General features: G+C 39.4%; 1 protein-coding gene across 4 annotated transcripts in view; it reads right to left on the bottom strand.

Annotated features, from left to right (window-relative positions):
- The window catches only part of nup214 (nucleoporin 214), a 32,361-nt gene extending 9,912 nt beyond the window's left edge, over positions 1 to 22,449 (bottom strand). For 2 of the 4 annotated variants that reach the window (XM_004549585.5, XM_004549586.5), the window contains exons 1-29: positions 22,263 to 22,449; positions 21,366 to 21,561; positions 21,068 to 21,222; positions 20,740 to 20,938; positions 20,576 to 20,646; positions 20,419 to 20,482; positions 20,110 to 20,213; positions 17,668 to 17,774; positions 17,430 to 17,496; positions 16,822 to 16,945; positions 13,499 to 13,657; positions 10,089 to 10,605; positions 9,871 to 9,998; positions 9,666 to 9,754; positions 9,129 to 9,215; positions 7,320 to 7,469; positions 6,916 to 7,074; positions 6,676 to 6,779; positions 6,389 to 6,562; positions 6,025 to 6,107; positions 5,834 to 5,920; positions 5,190 to 5,498; positions 4,855 to 5,019; positions 4,397 to 4,508; positions 3,763 to 3,826; positions 2,952 to 3,021; positions 2,738 to 2,822; positions 2,162 to 2,214; positions 568 to 2,067 (exon numbers count right to left, since the gene is read on the bottom strand). In XM_004549585.5, coding sequence (XP_004549642.3) covers positions 568 to 2,067; positions 2,162 to 2,214; positions 2,738 to 2,822; positions 2,952 to 3,021; positions 3,763 to 3,826; positions 4,397 to 4,508; positions 4,855 to 5,019; positions 5,190 to 5,498; positions 5,834 to 5,920; positions 6,025 to 6,107; positions 6,389 to 6,562; positions 6,676 to 6,779; positions 6,916 to 7,074; positions 7,320 to 7,469; positions 9,129 to 9,215; positions 9,666 to 9,754; positions 9,871 to 9,998; positions 10,089 to 10,605; positions 13,499 to 13,657; positions 16,822 to 16,945; positions 17,430 to 17,496; positions 17,668 to 17,774; positions 20,110 to 20,213; positions 20,419 to 20,482; positions 20,576 to 20,646; positions 20,740 to 20,938; positions 21,068 to 21,222; positions 21,366 to 21,561; positions 22,263 to 22,304 — 5,224 coding nt within the window. In that variant the 5' untranslated portion in view covers positions 22,305 to 22,449. The remainder of the gene's footprint in view (positions 1 to 567; positions 2,068 to 2,161; positions 2,215 to 2,737; positions 2,823 to 2,951; positions 3,022 to 3,762; positions 3,827 to 4,396; positions 4,509 to 4,854; positions 5,020 to 5,189; positions 5,499 to 5,833; positions 5,921 to 6,024; positions 6,108 to 6,388; positions 6,563 to 6,675; positions 6,780 to 6,915; positions 7,075 to 7,319; positions 7,470 to 9,128; positions 9,216 to 9,665; positions 9,755 to 9,870; positions 9,999 to 10,088; positions 10,606 to 13,498; positions 13,658 to 16,821; positions 16,946 to 17,429; positions 17,497 to 17,667; positions 17,775 to 20,109; positions 20,214 to 20,418; positions 20,483 to 20,575; positions 20,647 to 20,739; positions 20,939 to 21,067; positions 21,223 to 21,365; positions 21,562 to 22,262) is intronic. The other 2 variants (XM_004549587.5, XM_004549588.5) reach the window with 2 other exon arrangements.
- Positions 22,450 to 23,515: the final 1,066 nt, after the last annotated feature.

Below are 23,515 nucleotides of genomic sequence, written 5' to 3'. Positions count from 1 at the left end.
GTATGAAATCAGGAATGCCAAGCTGGGACTAACTGCTGAGTTAATGCACTGACATCAGCTGTGGCATTCTCATACTGCTCTGAGAATTTATAGAAGCTTTGGGAACGGCACAACACCCGCCATCCCACTCAGGCTGACAGTACACCACAAATCTTTCCTGCAAGATGATACCATTTCAAACACAAGTGCCACATTTACCACAACATGTGGAGGTCAGCCAGAGCGAGTGTAAAACTTTGCACATCCTCCACTGCCCACTAACCTTACAGACATCACAGTTCATAAGCTGTCAGACAGTGTTAGTATAATCACTGTCAAATGTGACTGAACAGCATGCAGCCGAGAAGCTCTGGTTATTGATCATTTCATCATGTCGGTGACACAGTGTGGTCTCTGTTAGGCGGGTGCGAAATGAGAGAATTTTCAATACCAATTTCTTTCTGACATTTGGTGTCATTTTTCCAATTTATAAAAAGCCACAGAACTTACAGTAGTTTTAAATAAAGATGCCAATGATTTCTTTAAAAGCTCTGAAGTTGATCCAATCACGTCCAGAATCGGACTCACCTGACGGTTGTCCAAAGCTGAATCCTGAAGATGAGGATGTGGTGGTGTTACTCCCAAACACAGATCCCTGTCCAAATCCAGAGCTTTGGCCAAAAGCCTGGTTTGTGCTTTGTGCAAACAGCCCAGTGCCAGTGCTGCTTACTGTGTTAGCACCGCTCGTCCCGAAGGAGAAAGAACTTGCATTGGTAGCAGTAGAAGCACCGAAAAGACTTCCGCCAGTAGTTGCACTACTAGAAGTCGCTCCAAATGCAGACTGTCCAAAAGTAAATCCACTCGATGTTCCAGTGTTGCTTGCAGGCTGGCCGAAGCCACTAACCTGGCCAAACACAGATTTGCCAAAACCAGCTGATGTACCAAACCCAGCTGAGCTGAATCCTGTTGATGCTGGTGCAGAGGAAGCTGGAGGTGCAGCAGGTTGTCCAAACACGTTATTCACAGCAGTCACTGTTGCACTACTAACAACGGTAGAGGTTTGAGTAGCTGCAGCTGGGGCAGCTGTGTTGATAACTGGTGTGACTCCAACAGAACTACTGTCTGTAGTTGCAGGAGCGGGCTGAGTAAAAATGGAGCCTGGCTTGTCAGACGTGGGGATCTGGAATGCTGGTGGAGCTGCCTGAGATACAGGTGCTGCGGTGGCAGCAGTTGAAGAGGGTACAGTAGCAGTGGTAGATGGCTCTGGGGTGGTTTCTGTTGTGGACAGGGCACTGGATGGTGCCGGAGGGTTTACTTCTTTTGGTGCAGTGAAAGTCGAGGGAGGGTCTGGGGTAGGGGCAGGTGCGGCCAAAGCAGGAGCAGGTGTTGACACTGCAGGGGTCTGGGTGGTTGCAGGTGCTGCAGGTTCAGGTATCACAGGACGACTGGTGCTCTCTACTTCAGGTTCACTGGTGGGAGGTTCTTTTATAGGGGGCGAAGCAGGTACTGAAGACTGAGGAACAGCTTTTGGTTCTTCTTGCGTCTCTGGTGCAGCTGCAAGAAGACTACTGAAAGATGAGGCGAAAGCTGAGCTGGCTGAGCTAGACTGTGGAACGGAGAAGGCTGGCTTGGCGTTTGATTCAGGAGGCTTAAACAGACTGCCTGACGGGGTCCCTTCGGACAAGTCTGGTGCTGAAGAATCTTCTCCAGATTTTGGAAGACCTGTTCCAAAACTAAACTGTGTCGCTCCCTTGCCCTTGCCAAGTCCAGTGTCCGCAAATGTAAATGCTGCCACAGCAGGTTTGGTGGAGGAATCTTTAGCTTCTTCTCCTTGGCCCACCCTTAGTCCAGAAAAAATGCCCAGAGTCTCGCCACCAGCTGTCTTTGGAGGCTGTGGCTCTATCCTCAGAGTGGCTGTGGTCGAGGTGGGTTTAGCACCTTCAACTGTTGCGTTTGGAGCCAAAGTGGGAGACCCAGTGCCAAGACCAGGGGAGGTGGACTTTGAGGTAAAGGAGAATGACTCTTCTCCAGCCTGGCCAAACACCATCTTACCATTTCCACCAAAAGAGAATTTACTTGCATCTTTCACTGGAGAAACATGAGAAAGAAAAACAGAAATAATGTGCATCAGTAATCTCACAGCTCCTACATCTATCCTAACAAGCTGCTATATCATTTGTACCTTGTGGCATTCCAGCTCCTGGTGTAACTGAAGCAAAACTGAAGCTTGAGGACCTGAAAAAAATAAAATAAAACACCATTTAAGTTTAAATGCAGCAACAGTGAGATGCTCATTATATTTTGTAACAAGACATATTTACGTGTGAAAAATGCTGGATTAACCAGCCAATCTCAGCAATACAGCCATGTAAACACTTGCTCACCTATTAGGCTAGATTTGGATTACATTAGAGAACTCTTTCAGTACACAACTTATGATTTTGCTCCAGGAGCTATTACCACCCAGTCAAGCATAGTTGTAAGCTGATGGAAAGCTTTAGTAAGCGGGCCCAAATCCTTTGTGAGAGGATGCATTTCATATACACCCCCGAGTGCAGGTTACAAAATAAGTTGGCCTTTAGAGGAATGTGTTTTAAAACATTTTCTATTATAGTGTCTTTTTATGACAAAAATAATGATTTAGTCTTAATAAGTGGATAGATATTACTTGAACAAAAATAATCACAAACATAGTGTATAATCTATAAAATACTGCTGGGCCATTAAAAATATATTATATTTATAAACATCAACTCACACTGAATTGAAAGAAAAACCCTTGCTGCTGGTTTGCTCAGCTGAGCTAGGAGTAGCAACAGAAGCATCAGTTTTGGACGGCTGACCTGAAAGAAAAAGTTTATAGTCAATGTCAGGATTTTACTGTGTGTGTGTGTGTGTGTGTGTGTGTGTGTGTGTGTGTGTGTGTGTGTGTGTGTGTGTGTGTGTGTGTGTGTGTGTGTAACAGTGCTTACCAAAAACAAAACTGCTCTGTGGGATGGTTGTAGTCTCTGCAGGCATTTTTTGGACACCCTGGACAGGATTCTGCCGAGACAGTTTTAAATACATGTATGAAATTAATATTACAGCCTAACTGTTAACCTTACAGAAAAACAACACTACTATGATGCATTCACGATTTAAAAAATATAACACACAGGATTGTTTCAGGTGAAAGCTCAAGTCCACTAAGACATAAACTTAAGGCAGATATAGAGAAAAAAACAAAACAAATGTCTATAGGTAATCGTGCAGCACATGAACTTGGAGCTACACAAGAACAGGATTTCTGCGAGGAGTACCCCTGTCACCCAACTGTAATTTGTAACATCAACATGGGTGGGAGGTGGGACATTTCTCACCCATCTTGATAATGGTCTTCACAGGAAAAACTGTCAGCAAACTGTGAATTCTCACATGCTGAATGTTCTTGAAAGTTGTGAGAAGACGAACATAAAGCTATGAATATACCTTTATAATAACTTTTACTATTTAGCACGTGGACACATAAAAATATACTGAAGACATTTGTTTGTGGTGGCACTCCTTGGAAAAGTACAAAACCACATGAAAGGTAAAGTTTTTTTACATGATTTTTTTTTTCAATTTAAAGTTTTTATTTATTCCTTAAAATATAGATAAAAATGGTTTCAAATATTTCACATGCAAGTCAACTGAGATTTGTGTTGTGAAGATTATTTAATTTGAATTAATATGTCACCCAAGTAACAGTAACAAGAAAGTCAAAGACAAAATGACAGGTTGGTGAGTGATGGATTTACTCACCCGTTTGGCCTGACTGGAAGAAACTGTTGCAAAGACCTGAGATCCTGGATCTGGTACCGAGGAGCTGGGGACATCAACACAACCATAAGAGGGCACAGTTTTCACATGGCACAAAAATATTTTTAAATTTACATTATTTAGTGGTATGTTTATGGCAAGGGTCCCTCGCAGCAGCCTTTACCATATCTCTTGCCTGGTCACCCTGTTAAGCTATAGTATCACCCCCATATTACTGACTATGTTAGTGATTATTAAAATAAGAATACATCAAAAATGTTTCAACTACATGTTGATCAAGTACATCCAAGTGTCCCACACCTATGTCTAAATATCTGCTAATCTTTAAGGAATTGGTTATTAACTGATTTTCTAACTGATTCTTTTTAATAGCTACAAATAATAAGTCTTAGGTAATGCCAGTAATCTCGTTTACAGTTATACAGAGGAATAGTTTGTAACACTGACCAAAAATAAAAACAAATAGACTTCTACTTGGGGTTTACTATCTTATTTGGAAGCTATAGTCTTGCCGTATTTGTAGTTTACCCTTGACACATTTTATCTGCTTTCCCTCAATTGCCTTTAAAGGAGTGGGGGTGAGAAGGTGAGAAGTGACCTTCGTTTTAGGTTTTACCTGATGTTGGAAGGAACCACCACAGGAGTCCCCTTGTCTTTGAACTCCTGAACATTGACCACCTGAGGAACAGTCTTCAAGGTGGACTCTGTCAGTGAAGTATTGATCACAGCTGGAATATAAACACATGCATATTAGAGCAATTCACAGCTGGAAAAAAAGGTACCAGATGAGACAGAAGCAATCAAACTGAATGTCTCCAGGTTTATTTAAGCCTGCTCTGTTTACATGGAAACATTTTAGCAAATTACTCTCAGGCAGGATGTGGTAATGAGCTAACAGTTACATATTATCTATTCTTTAAGTCTTTGTCTCCCCCTGGTGAATTACTGAGGGAATAACAAAACAATATTTAAAAGATCCCCAAATGCCCACTGTAGCTAAAAACAAATGTGCACATCTTCCTCATTGTTTAAAAACAAATAAATACATTTTGACTGCTGCACAATGTTACTTACCCAACTGACTGGCCATCTGTCTGCGTAAAGCAGCATTGGCTGCAGCCTGCTGGGCAGAGATGGTGATGGGTGCGGTCCTCTCGGTTGGTGGAGCTCCATGCTTGACTGTCTTTGTGGCGAGAGCCGTGCTCTCAGCCCCGCTGAGGTTGATCTTATTTGTTGGAACTGGAATATTAATGCAGTAATCAATATCTACAAAAAATATCCACATCTAAGACTAGCGACATTACTTTATGTTCAGTAAAATATGGCATTATAACTTGAAGTCATTTATGATTCATGAATGCGTCCTCGTAATTTTTTATGAACAGCAACAGTTGGTATAATTTACTTACTGGGGCTGGCAATAGGGCTGAGTCCAAAGCCCATACCCTGTCCTGACTGAATTTTAGATAAAGGGGTGGACTGGATGGCTCCGAAGCCCGGCTGAATAGAGGGGGTCCTCACAACGGTTGGGTGGCGGGGGGTGGACAATGTTGGAGGTATGGAGGACATGGGAGGGGGCCGTGTCTGCAGCTCCTCTTCTTCCTGCTCCAAGTGAGGCGGGTGAGGCTCCAGGGACTGGGACAGGGAAGATGTTGAACTCGCGTCATCCAAGTCCTCGTAGTATTTAGGTGAAAGGAAGGCTGAGCGAGATAGGTTGGCTGAAACAGAAAAATGAATAAATACATTTCAATTCCAATATGTGAGGTGCTGCTGCATTCCACAGTATGAGCATCAGCATGGGGATTTCAATATTAATATCACTGAAATGAAGCGGGTGTTGAATTTGGCATTTGCAGTTGTGAGGAAAAAGCTACTGTCGACATGAAATTAGCACTCACATTTACTATGATTTATTATGAAACACACTAAGAGGGCTTGATTAACATCCCTTTACTTTAAAATCAGGCTTTTTGTATACTTTTTCAAAAGGCGAAATCCACAATCATTTGAACATTTAGGATAAAACTTTCATGTAACCATAAATTTCTAGTACCTGGTGCAGTTGAGCGGACAGGAGGCATCTGTCCCTTTGAGAGAAAGTTGCGCAGCTGGGACTGTTTAACTGGTGATATCTTGACAGCTGCAGAGACATCATACATACTGAAATATACTGAAAAATATACTGAAATGATTAAATATATCCTGTGCTGTTTTTATGCAGACGGTAGGGAAAAAAATCAATACCTGGAGATTTGGTCTTAGAAGGGGTAGGGTCCAGCCTGGTTTTCAGGAGAGCATCTCTTAAAGTCTCAAGGTCATTTTCCAAACTAATAACAACACAAAAACATGGTGTTTTTATCCAATAGGAGCAAATGGAAGCATGTGAACATCCATACATTATAAGGAATGCTGCTTGGAACCATTCTTTACCATACATGATGTTTAAGCTGACTAAAACCCTTTTTAATAACTTAAAAACTGACTTATAAACCATAGATAATGGTTAACTTAAAACTTAAGTCTTTCCTTAAACTACCGCACATAACTAACTCCTAATATCCTCTTAAATCCCTGTTTTTTCCCCCCACATTCTGCAGCCAGGCCTTACCTAGCTGTCGTTGCTGTCACAGGACTTCTAGCAGGAGTGGTTGTTTTGCTGTAGAGGCGTAGTGAATTGAGCTCCTTAACCAGCTGGTCCAGTCTGTTCTTCTGCTGGTTGATGATGTACAGATTGTTGGACAGTGTAGTGAACAGACCCTCACGTCCAGGCACAACCATGTGTCTGTAAAGAGATTTATTTAATAACAAATTATACTCCATCCAATTTTTATTCTCTCTTTCTATCCAACACACAAACTGCTGGTGGGATTATCTGCCATTTTCTTTAAAACTCACTTCTGCTTTTTCTTCTTCTCCAAGTGTTTCTCCCATTCCACATCCAAGACATCATTAACATCCTCCACAGTGAACATAACATACTGGTATAGCCTTCGAATCTCCTGAATTAAAAAAAAAAAAAAAAAAAAAGATCAAATATACATGATGAAGGAGATTATTTTTATAAGAATATGTAAAACCTTAAAACTGTCAATTCATGCAAACAATTTGGGGGTAATCTGTCATTTTATTTCTCACCTTGAGCTGTTCCTCACTGCGTGGGTCCAGAGGCTTTTTGTAAAGTAGCTGTCTGTAATTTCTGTCTTTGCTCAGTTCACTCTGGGTCTTGGCTTCTTCTGCCCCAGCAAAGCCTTCCAGTAGCGAAGTTTTCAGTGTGCCAATGTCACCATGGAGTGACTAAAGATTACAGACACACACACAAAAAGGCTTGAAAGGAGGTTTTAAATGATTTATCAACCTAGAGTGACACCATCTTCCAAACACTGCTTCAGACAGGACTCTAAAGTCACAGTGGTTGAAGTCTTATGGTTGCAGAATTTAAGGTTGTTCGAAATGATTTTTACTGGCTTTCTCAACATCAAATGTTAAAAGGAAGAAGAGCAGTCTGTGAACAGGACTCAGCGTTTCAATCATTGTCTTACCTCTGTAGTTTCCTTGATTTCCAGGGTGAAAATATGGAGGTCTTCCGACTCTTTCCTCAACTCCTTCATTTCCTCATCAGCACCAACCTTAAAGTCAGCTTTTGCACTTCGTGCCTTAAGGTCATCCAATTCCTTCTGGAAGTGTGCGATCTGATGGCAAGTCAGAGACATGTTTAGTAATGTTCTGCCAGACACCACATGTGGTGTCCTGAATAAAGTCCACTACCTTTTCGTAAATCCTACAACTTTGTATGTCAAGTCTTTGGAACTAGTTACTAACTAGACACCTGCACCATTAAAGCTGGTGATATAACTTTTCAACTAATGTACCTATGCCTATTGCTCTATTTATCGAAACACATTATTGCACATAATTAATCTGATGTATCCTTATAAAATAATGACATTAATATGTACTTGTTTGTTATCTTTTGTCCCTCCATATAACATTAATGTGAATAATAAGAAGGTACTTTATTGATCCCAAATGTTGGGAAATTACTGTGTTATAGCACCCGAAACACAAGAAACAACTTAGCTCAATTAAACAAATAATGTATTCATTTCTTCTTTTTCTTCAAGCTGCTTTACAGGTTCATACAGCAGATGATCTGCCTCCATTTAACCCTGTCCCTAGCATGTGACTCTGTCCCACCAACGCTCTGGATGCCCTGGATCTAGGGCTGTGCGATATGACCGAAATCTCATATCGTCCGATAACGATATAAATCACAGAAATTTAACATTTTCTGTAAATTCTGTGAATCTCGGGCGGCTCGTCTTGCAGGAAGTGTTTCCAGCTGCGCGTCATGTAGCTGGAGTCGAGTGTTTTAACCGATGCATGAAACTATACATTTTTAGACACAAGTTGTAACAGCCGCCGTTTTCTTTGTGAGTATTTATTACACGGCGTGCTGCGGGGAAAAGCCTGTTCTAACATTCGAGTCTAAGGTTTATTTTTTAGCACCTGGTGGCTCTTTTTTACTTCTCATCCGTAAATAATCTGCTCTTTCACGTGATTCAGTTTATTTTGAAAAGTCTCAACAGGATCTTGAGCTTTATTGTGAAAGGTTTATGTGGAACAAACAAGCGGACACGCGATGCTGTTACCGTCGTTGTTGTAGTGTGGTTATATTAAATAAGAGAAAGAGAGAACTTTAAGAAATTAATATAGCCACTACAGTGACCATCAAAACGATGAAAAAAATATTGCCGTAAACAGTTTATTTTGCGACAGCATGAAACAAACGATAGCGTAAAATGAAACGATAGACGTTTCTATATCGTCATCCAATATATATCATTATATCGAACAGCCCTAACTGGATCTATAACGCTCCTCTGAGGACTTTTCCTCCTGCCTGGCAGCTCTGTCTTCAACATCATTTGAGATGCTTTGGACATGTGCAGAGGTGAGATAGTGGATATACTGGACAGTTTTGTCAGTAACACATTCAACCTGAATTGTCCCCCCTAACACTCATTTCTAATCCTCTTCCTCCTGGTTACTCACAGTGAAAATCATAGCACCTTCAACTCTGCTCAGTCGCATTTATTTATTATGTATTTGGTATAATTATATTGTAGTATTATATGTTCTCTATATAATTTATTTGTTAGTTTATATAATTAAAAAGCATTCTGATTGAGGTCCACACTTGATATGGTGCATTTCATCTTATCACTTTCTTTTCTCTACAAGCTCAAGAACCCATATATTAGAGATTTAAAGCATTCACACGACAAAACCAGCATTTCTTCCCCGACAAACCACTGCTACATGGCACGACAGTACATGATATGTCTCACCTCCTCCAATATGCCAGCCATGATGGGATCAGAGTCTTTCCTTTGCTGTAGCTGTTTCTCCAGGGCCTTCACACTGACACCGGCCTGCTTTTTCATGAAAAGTATATCAAAAGTTACTTTTCACTGTCAGCAACAAACACAAAAAACAGTCTGAACTAAAAAAAATATATCAAAATGCCTGTCATCTGATATTACTTTTAATCTGTCTGTTTCACTTTGTTTTAGTTGAAGTCTGTTGCCAGTAGCAACCAGTGACTGCACAGTTAAACAGAAGTTTGTTTTGTGTTACTTTATTTAGGATTTGTGAATATATTTTTTGCTGCAATTAGTTAATTGCTTACGTATCCAGGGCTCTATATGACAACACCTCCTTTGGGAGTGACCAAATTTAACACCAATCATCATCATTTTGTGTCATTGGTGAATTGTGATTAAAAGGTTGTTTTTTTTAATCTATCGAAAAAGTCTACCACATCACTGAAAGAAACCTATTTGATATAAGAACAGTAAACTTTCTTCGCAGCAAAGAGATCAGACCTGTGGAGCCTGGGTACGGGTCTGGACAGCAGGAGAAGGTTTCTGGACAACTGCTGGAGAGACACTGGTTTGAACTGGATGCACTGGAGCTGATACACATTTGGAACAACAGACAACATGCATTTGCAATTAAGATTCCAAGAGGACCTTTGTAAGAAAAACTACAACATAAATTTAATTACATTAAATACAACACCTTTCTTACCTAAAATAGCTGGTGGTTTGCTGGCCAAAGAAGGAGGGGCAGTTAAACTACTGGAAGTCGTGGCAACCGTTTTGGACAGTGGGGAGTTAAAGGAGAAAGGAGGTTGTGTAGTCTCCACTGTTGAAAATCTTTGGAAAAAGCAGACCAATTTTTAAACATTTAGACAAAAATCGACATCTTAGGACTAATACTGTGAAAAACACGTGATAGTTCAGTACCTGTCATTTAGATTCAGTTTCACTGCAGACTGGGACGCAGGGGTGGCAAGACTCTGAGGAGTTAGAGCTGGTGCTGCTGATGGTTTAGCAAGACTCTGAGGAGTTAGAGCTGGTGCTGCTGATGGTTTAGCAAGACTCTGAGGAGTTAGAGCTGGTGCTGCTGATGGTTTGACAGAAAGGTTGTTGAAAGAAAAAGCTGAAGGTGCAGAGGGAGTGTCAGAGGGAGGTTTCGAAGCAAAAGAGAAGCCGGATGACCCTGAGCCAAAAGGTGCAGAACCCCCCAGGGAGAAAGCTGAAGGGCCTGAAGTGGAGCAGGTAGTTGGGATGGAGAAAGTGAAGCCTGATGCTGCTGATGACACAGGAGCTTTTGGAACAATGCTGAACGGTGCAGCGGCAGAAGAAGTAGCAGGGGATGGAGAACTGGAAGCAGCTGCTGGAGTAAGACCAAGGCTTGGAAATGCTGCTGGGGCAGATGGGATTGAGGCAGCAATTTTGGGTGGTTGGGTTGCTAAAGAGCCTGTGAAAGAACATAAACAAACAAACAAAGATTACTTTTATTTGATCTCATCACATTTAAAGCAGTGTGAGTTTTGTCTACAAGCACAAGCTACTAGTTTAAAAAAAAAAAAAAAAAAAAAAAGTAGAAAGGTGAAAAAACATTTTTAAAATCACATTTCTGACAGTTTTTAAAGGTATCTGCAGAAATGACCCCTTTATGAGTGAACCTGACTGAACCAAAAAAGAAAAAGCTGTTCATAGAATAGAAGGCACTTGAGAATGTAGTAAAAGCTCACTGCATGGTAAAAACAGTTGGTCACATTTAACAAATGTCAGTGAACAACATGTGAAAAACAACCAAAAAAATTAGAGAAATAAACTCTTTACTAAATATTACTAGAACCAATAATGCACTACACGGCTGCTATATTAGGTACAGCCTGCTAATCCAGGGTAGGACCTTTTTTGCCATTAAAATTACTTTGATTTTTTTTTTTTAGAAAAGGATGCCAGAAAAATTCCTCAGATTTTGGCCCATATTATTAAAATGACCAAAAAATAATAATAATAATCACACAGTTGCAGCAGATTTGTCAAATCATGATGCAAACCCTCCACATCCAGATGGTGCAATACTGGACTGAGTCACTCCTGGTGACTGTAGATTCCATTTGAGTACATGAACTCAAGAGATCGGATGAAATAAGGTGGAGATTATCTGAGTTTTGTCACATGGAACTTTGTTTGCTGGAAGCAGCCAGCAGATGATGGCTGTACTGTGGTAATAAAGAGATAAACTGGGTTGAGAATAGGGCTGTCCCAAACGATTATTTTGATAGTCGACGAGTCACCCATTATTTTTGCGATTAGTTGACTAATCAGATCATCATCCATTGAACGTAAAACGTACAGCTTATTGCACCAGCAGCATCTGCTCTTATATAACTATCATTAGCTTACAGCTTTAAGTGTTTAAGGTATGTGGTAACTAAAAATAAAGACAAGATGATAGTTTATTAAATGTAAATGAAATTTGCAGATTGTTTCGGTGGAGTTTAATAAACTCAGCCGTCTGCTCCTTGCTATCTAAAATATAACAGGACACTGGAGTATATTCTCGAGCATCTCACACTTCTGATAATCAGTTGTCTGCTTGACGTTTATTCAGCTGTGTAAAAACTATAACTTTAATCTCAGCCAAACCGATTTACTCGGGAACAAATACTGAAAAAAGCCAAACACTAACATTTTTAAGTTATCTAAGTGACTTATATATCATGTTTAACCTGAGTAGCGAAAGACGGTGGTGGGTTTGAAAACAATCTGCCGGGAGTCCGGTGTTCTCACGGGCTCTAGTGAGCCTTGCCCCCGGCTAACTATCGAGCTAGTGGGTAACAGACGTCTCTGAAAATGTCGGAGCGCTTTTGAAAATATGTGGTGTCTTGATAAACTGAGCAGATATTTCAAGTTTACACAGCTACATTAACATAAAATATGTTAAACGTTTATTTTGTGACCAGAAAGAATAATAAGAGTAACATTAAAACTAAGTAGCTGCCGCCATTGTTGGAAACTGAGCTGGGCTGCGCTATGAATTCTGGGACACAGTTTCTTCTCCTCCGGGGTTTAACGGCAGCTGGCATCCTTGTACATGCAGTGCTGCCATCTTTTGTTTCAGTCCATTATTACACTGTTAAATCCTACTACTTATTCCTGCGTCTTTTGGGATCTTACAAAGCTTCAAACGACGCGTCGACTATTAAATTAGTCGTCGACGATTTTGATAGTCGACGTAATCGTGACTAGTCGACTAATCGTGGCAGCCCTAGTTGAGAACTACTCAAATTCCAACACTCCCATCTTAACATTGGAGCAAAACTTAAGACTAAGACAACATTTTTTCCAATCTTTTATTGTCCTATTTTGGCGAGTCTGTGTGAATTGTAGGCTCAGTATCTCAGCTGACAGGGCTTTGAAAGCGCCATGACCTTCTACTGCTGTAGTCTATCTGCGTCAAGGTTCAACATGTGCATTCAGAGATGCTCTTCTGCATATTTTTGGTTATAATAAGCAGTTATTGCTGCTTTCCTATCAGCTCGCAGTAGTTTAGCCATTCTCCTCCAACCTCTGGTATCAACAAGGCATTTTCACCCAGACAACTGGTGCTCATTTTGCCTTTTTTTGCATCATCTGGGAGACGGTTGTGTGTCAAAATCCCAGTAGAGCAGCAGTTTCTGAAAAACTCAGACCAGCCCGACACGCATCAACAACCATGCCCTGTTCAAAGTCACTGAAATCACTTTTTCTGCCTCATTCTGATGCTCAATATGTCTACATGCCTAAATGCACAGAGTTGCTGCCATGACTTGTGTTCGGTTGCTTTTTAAGTGGTTGTATGAACACAGTTTACAGCTATCAAACATTTAAAGACATAAAGAAGACATCAAAATTAACAAGAGGGATATATTCAGAAAATCTGCTTCCTTAAAGATTAAGTCAGTCATTTTGTTTAGTTTATTTAACATAAAAAAAGAATGCAGTACTCACAAATGTACTTTGATTAGTGTGTAATTATGTCTTCCAACAAACGGGTGCATTCTCATAAACTTCGAATTAATCCATCAAAATACATAGGAGTGGTTTGTGGAAGTCTCTGCGTTCCCTGACATTTTGAATACAGTGGCTGAGCTGTACATAGAGACAAATCTATGTGCATTTCAGCCACATACACAGCACGCTATAAGTTACTTTAATTTAAAAAAAACAAAAAAAACAGCACAAATAGTCACTTCAAATCCCCAAAGGAGGAGCTGTAACAATTCAAACACTATGCAATCAATACATTATCAATACATTAGGACATTGAAGAAATATTTTAGGCAAACATGGTTCCAATTCACAGGTTTTCTTACCAGGTTTGGGAAGTCTTTCCCCTTCCAAGGCCAGATTAGAAGGAGCCACGACTAGCTGCTTAACCCCTGGATTGAGGTTGAGTAGAGCAAATGGACAAAGTAATCCCTCAGTGGAAAGCATTAGCATTGTGGGCGCTGGGGGCAAGGTCTTCTCATCAGCTTTATGGGAGTGGAAAGATTGGATATAAACAAAGTCAGACACTGAGCAGTTCTCCACACAATATATTTAAAAGTTTTAAGAACATTTGAGTACTAAGACAGTAGGTTCACGCTATAGTTGTCTGACTGAAGTTGGAGCTTTACGCCCTCTAGTGGTTAAAAAAAAAAGTATCCAGTCTTCATTTCAAAAAGATACTCCAGTCAGTTACAGAGACAACTGTTCTAATATTTGTAATTCGGTAAAAGAGTAAGATGCCTTTCTCTTCTCGCCAAACCCTGAAACATTTTCTGCTCCTCACACCCACTTTCTTGCCCTTTCCAAAGCCTCGCAGTATGCTGTGGGCTGCAGAGAAAATGGCAAATCATGTCTAAACCACCATTCAAATAACGAAACTGACTATTCACGACACAAATTAAAGATGCATTAGTCAGAGTTGATACTAGTCATTTCAGAAATGCCAACAAAGTACACTGAACACACAGTCCTCTTTGTTTTCTCTATGACCACGTTTTATATCTAAAAATACTGTATTTATCAAGTATAACTGTTCATGAGTGCATGAAAAAGTGTTGCTTTTTCTGACCGCGTCATTAATATCCACCGACTTTGCACCTATTTGACCCATGAGCTACATGCATGATAATCAGTGTCAATGTACACACACAAATACACACCCACACTGACAAATAAAATGCCAAGAAATACACTTGAAGAAGCAGTGCGATTTAAAGTTTTAGACAAAAAGAAAGCATACACCCCCACCCCACCCCAAAAGACTGTATCTAATGCTTTTTTGTTATGAAACTAAAGTTTGAAAGCTTTAGAGACGCAAGCAGAGAGAGGGTGAGAGGGAGCGAACAGACGGGAGAGGCACACGGTAAACCTCATCAGCATTCTGCAACAGGATTGTCTGGGCTTTGTTGTTTGTTATGGTCCTCTAGCTTGTGTGAGCCATTTTAATGAGTGCATTTTTCCCTACAGATAACTCCCTCCTACTCTCCCTTTGCTTTTCCAACCTAATGTCTAACTTTAGATCAAGGTTTTGATCAGACTACAATCATGTCATAATGTTGCTCAAATTGCAGGGTTTTTTTTCCCGTAATGGGGAGGGAGGGAATCGTAGAGCGAACAGGAAGAGATGTGACTAGACAGCAACAGCAGCTCTACGTGAATGTCTGGCAGACTGGGCCAGTTAAGATAAAACAGTGTACTGAGACGATAGCTTATCACTATTCTTTACACATGCTGCAATACAGCACTGCGGTGAATGCTGTATGCACACAGAAACCTGACGGATTTAAGATTCACTGGCTCATTAGGGGACTTCTCACCAGAAAACATTTTAAAGTTGAAACAAAGGCAAGGGAATGCGCTACAAGAGATAACACGACTAAATTAAATTAAACTAAACTTAAAAATGACCAAATTAACTTTTGTCTGGTGGCAGAGGAGACGTGCACCGTCGCCTATCTTTAGAGCGTGGTAGGAGGGCTGAATGATGTTTTTCACACCCCTGGATTGAAAAAATACAGGCCATTTATTTTACACCGCAGCTGTCTGATTCTTTAACAAGAGACTGTCACTATGTGTCTTGGTGAAGAAGAAAAAAAAGAATTAGAAACTATGCACCCACCACAGTCAACCAAATATAATGCGCCTGTCTCTGCTAAAAGAAATTCACTCGAAACTAACACGAGCCTCTGTGTTTTGCTGACTTATGGTGCGATCGAGTCATTAATTCCTCTTCCATCTATTTCCACAGTTTTCTGCTGACACACAAGTTAGAAGACAGCTCACTACTGATCACCAGATTCACAGCGTAAACACAATAAATCCATGGTGAGCACTAACACTGCACTGCTTCGCCAGTGTTCAAAATGCTGCATTACTTTTCCCACACAATCCACATGTTTTTCCAACAGTGTCGATCCAAATTCTTAGAAGCTCTGACTACCATGATAGAAAATGTCAAAATCGTGATCCATGATTATTCACTAAACTTGAATGTTATCCTTAATGATATTTATAAATCTCACTGACTGTGTTGGGTCTCATTTCTAGCACCAGCACTGTGAAAGGTGTACATCTACGTGGCAAGGTGCCAGATGAGGTCAAGGTTTTGTTTTTTCAAAGTGACTTTAAGCAGAGACGGCAACATTGTAACGATTTTTTTATTTACTCATTTTTTTTAAAACCCTGCTTTAGGGCTGCTCAATTAATCAAATTTTAATCTCGATTACGATCTGGGCTTTCAACGATCATTAAAAATGACTGAGCCGATTATTAGCACCTCCCTCGTGCTTTACTCTCGCGCTGCTCCGTGTGACAAATCGAGTGCACCGCTCTGCGTTTCGAACACACGTCACAACAATTAAGAGGACCCAAGGGAAGCTCGGAAAGCTAAGCAGAAGTTATTTGGAGAGGAGAGTGACTGCCGTTGGTTGAAAAGGGAGGTAAAAAAAAAAAAAAAAAACTTCAGTGGTGTGGAAACATTATGGGTTCGCGGAGTCAGAAGTGGATCAAGTAGACATAGTGTGTAAACTTTGCTACGGTATCGTAGCTGCACCACAGAGCAACACTGCAAAGTTCACTGAACATAGATGTTTACATTTTCCATTTATTTTTTATATTGCAAACATTTGCACTGTTATCAGTATTTGCACACTATTTTATATTATTTTTTGACAATCTTTAAAGCCATTATTCAATACATTGTTATTGTTAAATAAATATCGTCAAATAATCGAGATCTCAATTTCAGTGAAAATAATCGTGATTATCATTTTTGCCATAATCGAGCAGCCCTACCCTGCTTTGTTTTTTGGGATTCCATTGAGTCAGGCATTACAGTTGTTATGTCTGTTAACATTTGCTCAATCAAATGACAGCAGTATTTCTGTCAACAACTGTAGCACAGACAGATCACCTTTATTGTACTGTACGCAGACTGGTCATGCTTATTTGACACAGTCAACAAGTCTGATATATTCTGAAATAACATGAATCATAACCCAAGTCCTTATGAAGGTTATGCCACAAAAAGAGAAACAAACAAACAAAAACAAGGCAAAACAACAACAACAGTAATAATCTTTATATATGAAATTAACTTCTGCTCAGACAAGTGAAGCAACTAAATACATAAAAAGTCATATTCACTTACTTATGTGGATTTCCTGCTGGCTGGTGTAGTCTATAGCTAAGCCAAGGGGCAAAGTGTCTTCATTTGTTTCAGTCACTCGAAGCTCAGCCCTGCTCGAATCTTCTAGTTGCCAAACTTCCCACATCTAAAAGGGGTAAAAATAAGGCATGGTCATCACCATTTACAGAGAGTAAGTATTCAAACAAAATCCAAGGAAAATTAATAGATTTGGGCGGGTGGGGGTATTTACAGTTCCTAAAAGCATCAAGTCTAATTCACTAAAACGTTGAAGCACTTAGATAAAATTATTGGTTTACCTAATTGATAAAAATTCAGCAAAAGCACAAGCTTGCTCAACTGTCACCAAAAAAGTCAGGTAAGCATTGGATATTTGACCTGGTGGGAGCTTAGCTAATCTAAATTATTTAGAAGGTAAGTGTTGTGACTGACTAGAAGCTGCTGTAACACTTATGCAACCCTCCTCGATTTTTTGGAAGCATTTTACTTTAACCGAGTAAAACAAACGGATGTAAAGACAAAGTAGAAAAATGACAATACATTCAAGACCACTTTCATTTATCTCTACATTTAGACAAACCTAAAACGTTTTCACACATTTTAGCGTTTACCTTATCGTCTTGTCTGGCAATGACGCTGACCTCAATGGAAGCTGCTGATGCTGCAAACACAAGGTCCCTGGATGAAAGAAAAAAAATAAAAACAATGAGACAAAGCTTCAATTTACCATGACCTTAACATCAAACAAAGCACAAAACTTTCAGGGCATAAACAATGAGTTTTAGCTTATAAGTAATCAGGCTTTCAGGTCACTGTTGGAGCAAATCTATCAGTTGGGATCAGTCTTACCAGTCCTCTACGTGACTGAGGAAGTAGTGGTGCTGACGCTCCGTACAGCTTCCAAAAACAAATTCACCAAAGTTCAGAAACTTTGGCTCCACTTTCTCATCCTTCTTCTGTAAAATAAATAAATAAATAAATCTAGAGTAGAGAAGTGGCATACTTCAGTAGCACTGTAATTTATGTCAAAAATGTAAGCTGCAGAAAAAGAACCACAATATGCATACAGTAATTTATGTGCATTAACCTGTCAGCTAGTGACATCAAACTGTGTCTCAGGGTTGGGGGGGTTTTTTGTGCTAAATCTGCTTTCTGTTAAACAAATTTAAGGGGGATGAGTGGGCCTCAAGAGTCTTGGTATACAGACTGTAAAGCTGTCTAACACACATACAAGTTTGAGTTTTATAAATAAAACTGATTGGACATTAACACTGTTAAAATGCCTTAAGCTACCCATGGGAAACAGGTGCAGCAATTTATTGGAACATCTGCAAACAGAAATGGAAATACAGCATATAACAAACTTTGTACAATTTTAACAAGCTTGAAGGTTTACAGTTTGGTATTACCACCTTTATTCTTCATCACAGCCTGAACTCTCTGATGTAGTCTTTCTTGTAATTTCTTTAACCTCCTAGGACCTGGCGTCCACAATATGGACATCACATTTTGGGTTGTCTAGACCAAAATACTACATTTTGCTCTACAAGGGCCTGATATCCACTTACGAGGACATTATACTGCCACTGTTCTATTGAATTTTTAAACAAATATGCTCATATGTGGATCTCATTTTTCTCAGAAACAAAAAGTAAAAAAATTTAAATTTAAAAAAAAAAAAAAAAAAAAAAAAAAAAAAAAGAATCTGGTAATTCTTTGTTTTTACATTCATCAGGTGCCAATCATCCCAAATATCAAAGAGAAATTAAAAATGCATGCCATGGAAGAGTTCGGGTCTTAGGAGGTTAAGTAGTCGCTTAAAGGCCATTTAAAGCTCTTCTTTGGATGTTGGTTGCGTTTTGTTAAATTGTCTGTTAAGATGATTCCACACTGTTAATGGGCACTGAGGAGGTCAATCCATGACTGATACAGTGTTGCCTTTTTCAATTTACACAAACAAACATTCCTCTGAAAATGGTCAGATACAAGGACTGGACAGGAAAAAAAAAATTGTGGAAAAGCAGCCAATGTCCAAAGAAAAACCTTGAAATACCTTCAGAGAGCCTGCATAACGCTTTCTCTGTCATTAAAAAAAAAAAAAAAAAACTACAAGTGTAGCTGACTGGGAGCAAAATATGAAGAAATGACTGGTGACTCAATACTTTTGCACAGTAGTGTAAATATGAAAAGAAAGCACAAAAGCCCAATTATGGTCAAAGCACTGGTCACTGCATGCACAGCTGTGATGTCATCAGAGCACCAGAACTACATGCACTGAAACCCAAGGGAAGCCTAAGAAGTAAATAAATAAATATATCACAGATTCATAGGAATAAGCAAGTTTTTTGTTTTAAATCTTTGTTTCTACCATCTGGAAATCTATGTTCCTTCACAGATGTGTCATAGAAATGTCTCCACTGACTGACCTGCTTGCACTGACATGCCTCCAGACTGGTTGTGCCAGGCATACAGGAATACTGTATGCAAAAATGCTGTGAAGTTTCTTTTGGTACTCATGGCTGCCAATGGCAACCATTGAAAACAATCGACACTGTTATTCTTTGCTTTTTTTCTGTGGTCATTTTCTCTGCACTGAAACATTTCTGTATTAATCCCTGTTTAATTATTAAAACCTGTATAAAGCTCTGGAGGCATAAAACACTAATGATGAACAATTAGATGTTCTGATGATCAGTTTGCTGGATCATTCCTGCTCTCTTTCACTTCATGTGGGGATGATGTGAATATTTATGAATAAAGATGACTGTGATCAAACGACTTGTAGATTTTCAGACTTAAAAGCAGCTCTAATGAATTCCTAACCATAATCTAAATGTATTTACTCCAAGCATAAATACACAAATATATTTGTAAACAATGTTTAAAAACTGCTGTGCATTTATATTTTAAGTATAAGTTGAATTGTTACAGTTTGAACCTGGATCATCTTTTTCACACACTTCACAGATCAATAACTAATCTGCTAGATACATGTGTTTAACTCTGTTACTTGCATTGTTATCACTGTCAAGTTACTGATAAATAAATAAATTTTAAAATTTACGTGATAAAACTTAGAAACGAAAGCAAGGAAAATTCAAGATGAAAATGTGGATAATAAATTTAACTCTCCATAACTGAGCTGCAGTGATGATTTTTTTCCCCCCGATACCCATGAATGGTCTTAACTGAGCTTCATACTATGATCAGCAGTTCGACCGTAGAACCAGTCTGTTAAACCTGATAAACCCAGATAAAAATCAATCATAAAACGATGCCAGGCATACTTACAGGGAGTGAGATCAACACTAGCTCAGGGGGGGTCTCAAGTGAGCCATCTCCAGCAGCATATGCTACTGCAAACACATAGGTTTTCAGCCACAGCACATCCACAGCTGTGAGAGACAAATAGGAAAGAGAGACAAGACATTGGAACATCAACAAAACAGCAAGACTCAGCTCCTCCTTTTCCTATACAACTTGAAATATTTTATGGAATCACTGCAATCTATTACTAATCTATCACCACCAAGATAAAAACCTTAGTGTACGGACCATTTTCATAGTTTAATTTTATATACATAGGTATGGCTACCTTACCTTTTACAGTTTCGCCAGGGGTGAAGAACTGTGGACATGGGATAACTTTCTTTTCCTCCAGTCCCTTTAGAACAGAGGAGAAAAATCTGTTCCTGTAGCTTCCAAAGACTGTTAAGCAATTTGCTTTTAATTCAAAATTCTTCTTATTATAACTTACTGGTGTATATTGTGTGACTGTACCATCCATTTTTCCAGCTGCAACTTGCTTTCCCTTTGGACTCCAGCAAACTGTGGTAAACAAAGCAAGTAAACAACTACTGAACCACATCAGCGATATGGACTGCAGATAAATTTACCAATTATGTCAAGAGTGTCACTCACTGCAGGTAATTCCACTTGAAGAAGGCAGCCTGGCCTGCACATTGACACTGTCAGTAACATCCAAAATCATTATAGTGCCATCAGAGAGGCAGACAGCCAACACAGACACCTGCGCAGGATTCCACTTCAGGTCCTGCACTAAGACGTCAGGTGCTACAGCTGGCTGGTGCGATGCAAATGGTAGCTTCTGTAGTTTTCCCTGGAAAAGCAAGGAATGCAAATTAAAACAAATATCAGACAACATGATTACATTTACCAGACAAGGTGAAATTTGGCAACCGGTGTTCGACTGTGTTAACACATTAGGTAGACAGACTGAAATAACTACCTTGTTCATGAACGTGCGGACATCATAGAATGTGAGCAACAAGCCAGCTTCCTCAGACATGCCACACATGGACAGTGTGAGCTCATCACAACTGAGAGCCACGTGGTGCAAAATTAGTTCCACGGTCACTTCAGTCAGTGCTGGTATTCCTTTGACTAAAATAGGGAGGAAGATGTTAGTGGACAGTGAAACAGCAAAAATTATTAATGACATGAAACATGTGGTGTATCTGTCATGACAACATTGTGTTTTTAACCTGTCATCATTGCACTATTTAAAACTGCATGTGTATTCATACCTATTTCGTTGGAGTTGCCATCACCTTTATCAGCAGCCAGAATATCTCGAGTTAAGTACACCTTGAGAGTTCTGTCAAGCCCCACAAAAGTTAAGCCATATTTATTTGAGATGGCAAGGAGGCTGGATCTGTCTTTTGGCAAATCTTCGGTGGGGTCAAACACTCTGACTTTCTTCATCTGACGAAACTGAAAATCCTAAAACGAAAGGCAAACACTTTCATTTCATGGTGACCTGTTATGAACTGTTATGAACTGTTAACAACTGTGGGTCCACTTCGGTAAATGCAAACGCAGCGTCTTCGAGACAGAATAATACACACTTTAAATAAACATTGTTGACAAGACAGCTGGTGAGCCTGAAGGGTGATCTCAAAGCCAAAATGTTTGTAATGCCTCTCAATTAGAACTATGCTAACACGTTACCATATCGTGTTAGCAATCGGTGCAAGGCTTGTTGTAATGTTACAGCAATATATAAAACTTAAACAAAAAAAATGCAATGTGTGTTAGAACACGTTATTTTACAAATGCATAATTTAATAGGACGAATCCACCAAACACAGCGGCGTTTAACTTTACAAGCACAACATCACACCGGCTACGGTGCTAACCCTAAGTAGCGGGCTAAAATAAGGCATGAATAAAACTGCAGTAACTACTTTTAATTGAAACGCTTTTAAACCGCTGTGAAAGTCTTTAATGTTTTATCGTATCAAAATAGTCATTACAGTTCAGTAAATATCGTGAGGATAAGGATACCTAAACCAGAAAACATAACCCACGACAAGTGGCTTGTTTAGCTAGCCAGCTAGCTAAACTAGCCACTACATTAAGGGTGAACTGACACGGTAACTTACACATGCTAACCTGTGAAGTCAACTTTACCAGAGACATACCTTCATTTCCCTCTCAGGAGGGGAGTCCGCATCGTCACTCATTGTGAAATTTTGAGGGTTTTTCTTCCAAAAGACCTGCTGTGTTCGTTTATTTCTTGCTAGTATGTACCACAGAAAGTTTAGGTTAGCTACATCAGGACAACTAAACACACGCCGCGCGATTTCTCCGTTGAAAAAACAAAAACCAGCTAGGATGACGAGTAGATACCAGAGCAGCTTGAGAGAACACGAGCTCATACAGTCGAGTATGTTTAAGAGTTGCAATTAAAGGTTGAATTATCTAGATATAATTAAAGGTATATATTTTACCCTTTTAATAGTAAGTAAAAAAATGCATAAAAGTTGTGTTTTTGTGTGTGTATACAAAAACATAACTTTTATGCATTTTTTTACTTACTATTAAAAAGGTCCCACTTTTTACAGTAATAGAATAACATTTTTTCCACCAACAAAGTGATTTCCATGAGCCATTAACCCAAACTTATAAGTGTTGGCTAATAGTTAATCTATAATTCTACTGTTCGAAGCTTCAGCATAAATTATCTAAATGGACTGGTGGCTATCAGGGAATGGAATAAAAGCCAGCAAAGGAGAGCTCTGATTGTCCTTTGAGGATCCTGGAGAGCTATCCTTGAAGACTAGTTCAAGAATTTACAAGAGTTCAGGCTGTGTTCGAGGATAAAAGTAGTTATACCAAATACTGACTTTCAATCTTGTTAGAGTTGAACACATTCTTTCACCTCACATACCATATAATCATGCGTGTTTCAATAAACTGCTGCATCTTCAGTCTTTCTCATTTTCATAGCAAAATAAATTTTAAAAAATTGAAAGAATGAGGGGTAGCTTAATAAGAGTCCCCCCATACATATATTTATATATCATAGATGAAATGCTTAGGTTAATATGGTTGATTTGGATCGATCCAGTGTTGCCTGCAATTCTAAACCTGTGCCTTCATGAAATAAAACTGGCTGTATACTGTATGTTACATTCATCTTTGAAGGAACTCCAGTGACTCATCCAGCAAAATTTAACACCATTTTAATGACACAAGAATTTCACAGCTCGGTGGCACAGACAGTGAGAATTATTATTGTCACTAATTTGTCTTCTTTCTGCTGGAATCTCATTACTTACATGTTTGAAGCCATGCAGATCTACAATAAATCGCAACTTCCAGAGAAAAATATATTTCAAGTGCATCCTTTTGTAGGTACTTTGGCAAATGCAAAGAGAGACAAAAGACAGTA

Source organism: Maylandia zebra, linkage group LG7 (genome assembly GCF_041146795.1).
Source record: "Maylandia zebra isolate NMK-2024a linkage group LG7, Mzebra_GT3a, whole genome shotgun sequence".
NCBI lineage: Eukaryota > Metazoa > Chordata > Actinopteri > Cichliformes > Cichlidae > Maylandia > Maylandia zebra.
This window is presented reverse-complemented; position numbering and strand designations above follow the sequence as displayed.